The sequence below is a fragment of the Haliaeetus leucocephalus genome, unplaced genomic scaffold (genome assembly GCF_000737465.1).
Source record: "Haliaeetus leucocephalus isolate CR32 unplaced genomic scaffold, Haliaeetus_leucocephalus-4.0 Scaffold339, whole genome shotgun sequence".
NCBI classification, from domain to species: Eukaryota; Metazoa; Chordata; class Aves; order Accipitriformes; family Accipitridae; genus Haliaeetus; species Haliaeetus leucocephalus.
The window spans coordinates 21,246,472-21,248,507 of record NW_010972775.1 but is presented as its reverse complement, the minus strand read 5'-3'; the positions used below and the strand labels follow the sequence as shown (position 1 = coordinate 21,248,507).

Here is a 2,036-nt window from a genome sequence, read left to right as displayed (position 1 = left end):
GGGGGGAGAGGGGGGTGAGGGTTGGCGGGGGGGGGGGGGGGGGGGGGGGGGGAAGCAAAGCAAAGCAAGGCTCCAATAGAGGCTTGTTCCCCCTGCGGAAACCCAAGTGTTCCCCACTAGCAGAAGCAGCCTCCTCACAGTCTTAATGGCAGAGGGAATACGAAGAAGTCGGTTTCTCCTGGTGCTGGATAGCCCCAGAAACAGGAGCGCTTGGAGGACATAGGCGCATACGCTGCACTGCTGCAGTTCTAAAGCCTACTGGAAATGTTTTGCATTCAAACACATGGCATTTGATGTTGACTAAAGCCCCTGGGACACTAAGCCTGTAGCTGGCCCAGCAGGCCAAGTACCAGCAGAAGGTCCTGCTTGCAGAGCCGACTCACCACGGCCACGTGCAGGGGTCTGTGGATCGGTGGGGCAGGAGGAGCGGGACTAAAATGTAGCTCCTTGGGAATTAGGGGAAGGGAGGGACAGGACTACCACCTCAAATTAAATATTGCAGTAAATGACAACTAGAACCTTTTACAGCAAAACCTTCAGTATTGAGCAGGTTTTTATTTCTTTCCTGCTAGTGAGTTGTGGATGCAATGGTCTGGACACACCCAGAGCACAAGCGTTGGGTGTCTGCTGGATGCTTCAAGGATCTTCCTTACCCCCTGCCCCCCTGTCCCCCCACCCTTCCTGCAGAGGTTCAGTTGCAACTAACCTAAGCAAGCTAACAACTCTAACACTCCCACTGCGCTCTTGTTTTGCAGATTATATGAAAGAATCTGTGTGCAGCTCCAGCACTTGTTCTCTGAACAGCAGCGAAAACCCATATGCCACCATTAAAGACCCCCCCATTTTAACATGCAAACACTCCGAGAGCAGCTACGTGGAAATGAAATCGCCTGGTCACAGGGAGTCCCCATATTCAGAAATGCCACCTTCATCAACAGCCAATAAAAACATCTATGAAGTTGGTAAGCGGGGCAGGTGGCAGAAGGTCTCTTCCAACAGTTGGTGCATTTATCGTAGATGCTGATTGGTTTTTTTTCCCTTTCCTGACACAAGTAGCATGGACTTGGCACGGTGCAGAGAGGCTGGGGGAGAAGGCCTGTGCATTAGCATGTTCAGTTTGGGGACCTGAGTTCTGGGTGGGGGCCTGTGCAATGGTGGTGGATGTGAGCGTGGTACAGCACCAAATTGCTCCTACAGCCCCAGTGGAGGAAGGCTGCAGTCCCCTCTTTATGCTCATTTTAAACTGCTGCAAAGTCCAGCTGCAAGATTTTGAAAGCACAGAAATGTTGGTCTTTTGAAGACATTATCTTCAGGGCTTTTGGAACTGCCTGCCCTTGGGTCTTGGTCTGCCCCATGTGCTCCCTCATGCACTACCAGTAAAGCTGCAAGGGGAAGAGATGGTTTGGGAAGCTGATGTTCTGTGCTTGTGACAAAATACATGAGTAGAGTAACTAGTTTTGGGAGCACTGCTAGTTACTGTAACCCATTTACCTTGCTTCCCCAGAGCCCACTGTCAGCGTGGTCCAAGACGCCCGTGGTCGGAGTGCCAGTTACCTCCAAAATCCATATGACCTGCCTAGGAACAGTCACATTCCTAGTCACTACGACCTCCTCCCCGTAAGGCACAGCCCGACGCATGGGCCATCTTGGGACAAGCAGTCTTAAAGGGATGAACTTCACTGGTGCACTGTGCTGCAAACACAGACTTTGAGGAAGCAAAAGAGAAGACAATCCTTTTCTGTGCTGCAGGATGCTGACAGGACTTCAGACTGTCTTATGCAAGGACATAACGTAACACAACATCAGCTTGGGCGAGCTGCTGCTGCATGATGTTATTTATAAAGACATTTTTATATGGGTAACAGGAACTAACAAGAACCTCCTCCACGTGTGACGCTGACTACGTCACCCCAGGAAGGTGTCTACATGCTCCAGGCAAAAACTCTCCGTGGCATGTATTCTAACCCTGGCTTTGCTGTAAAATAAAACACAAAAACATGCTAAGTAGAAGGACTTACAGATGTACATTTCTACCA

General features: G+C 50.4%; 1 protein-coding gene across 1 annotated transcript in view; it reads left to right on the top strand.

Moving 5' to 3' along the window:
- MEGF11 (multiple EGF-like-domains 11) overlaps positions 1 to 1,665 on the top strand; it is a 217,503-nt gene extending 215,838 nt beyond the window's left edge. Inside the window, exons 22-23 of the mRNA XM_010572088.1 lie at positions 756 to 962; positions 1,505 to 1,665. Of these exons, the coding sequence (XP_010570390.1) occupies positions 756 to 962; positions 1,505 to 1,665 (368 nt within the window). The remainder of the gene's footprint in view (positions 1 to 755; positions 963 to 1,504) is intronic.
- Positions 1,666 to 2,036: the final 371 nt, after the last annotated feature.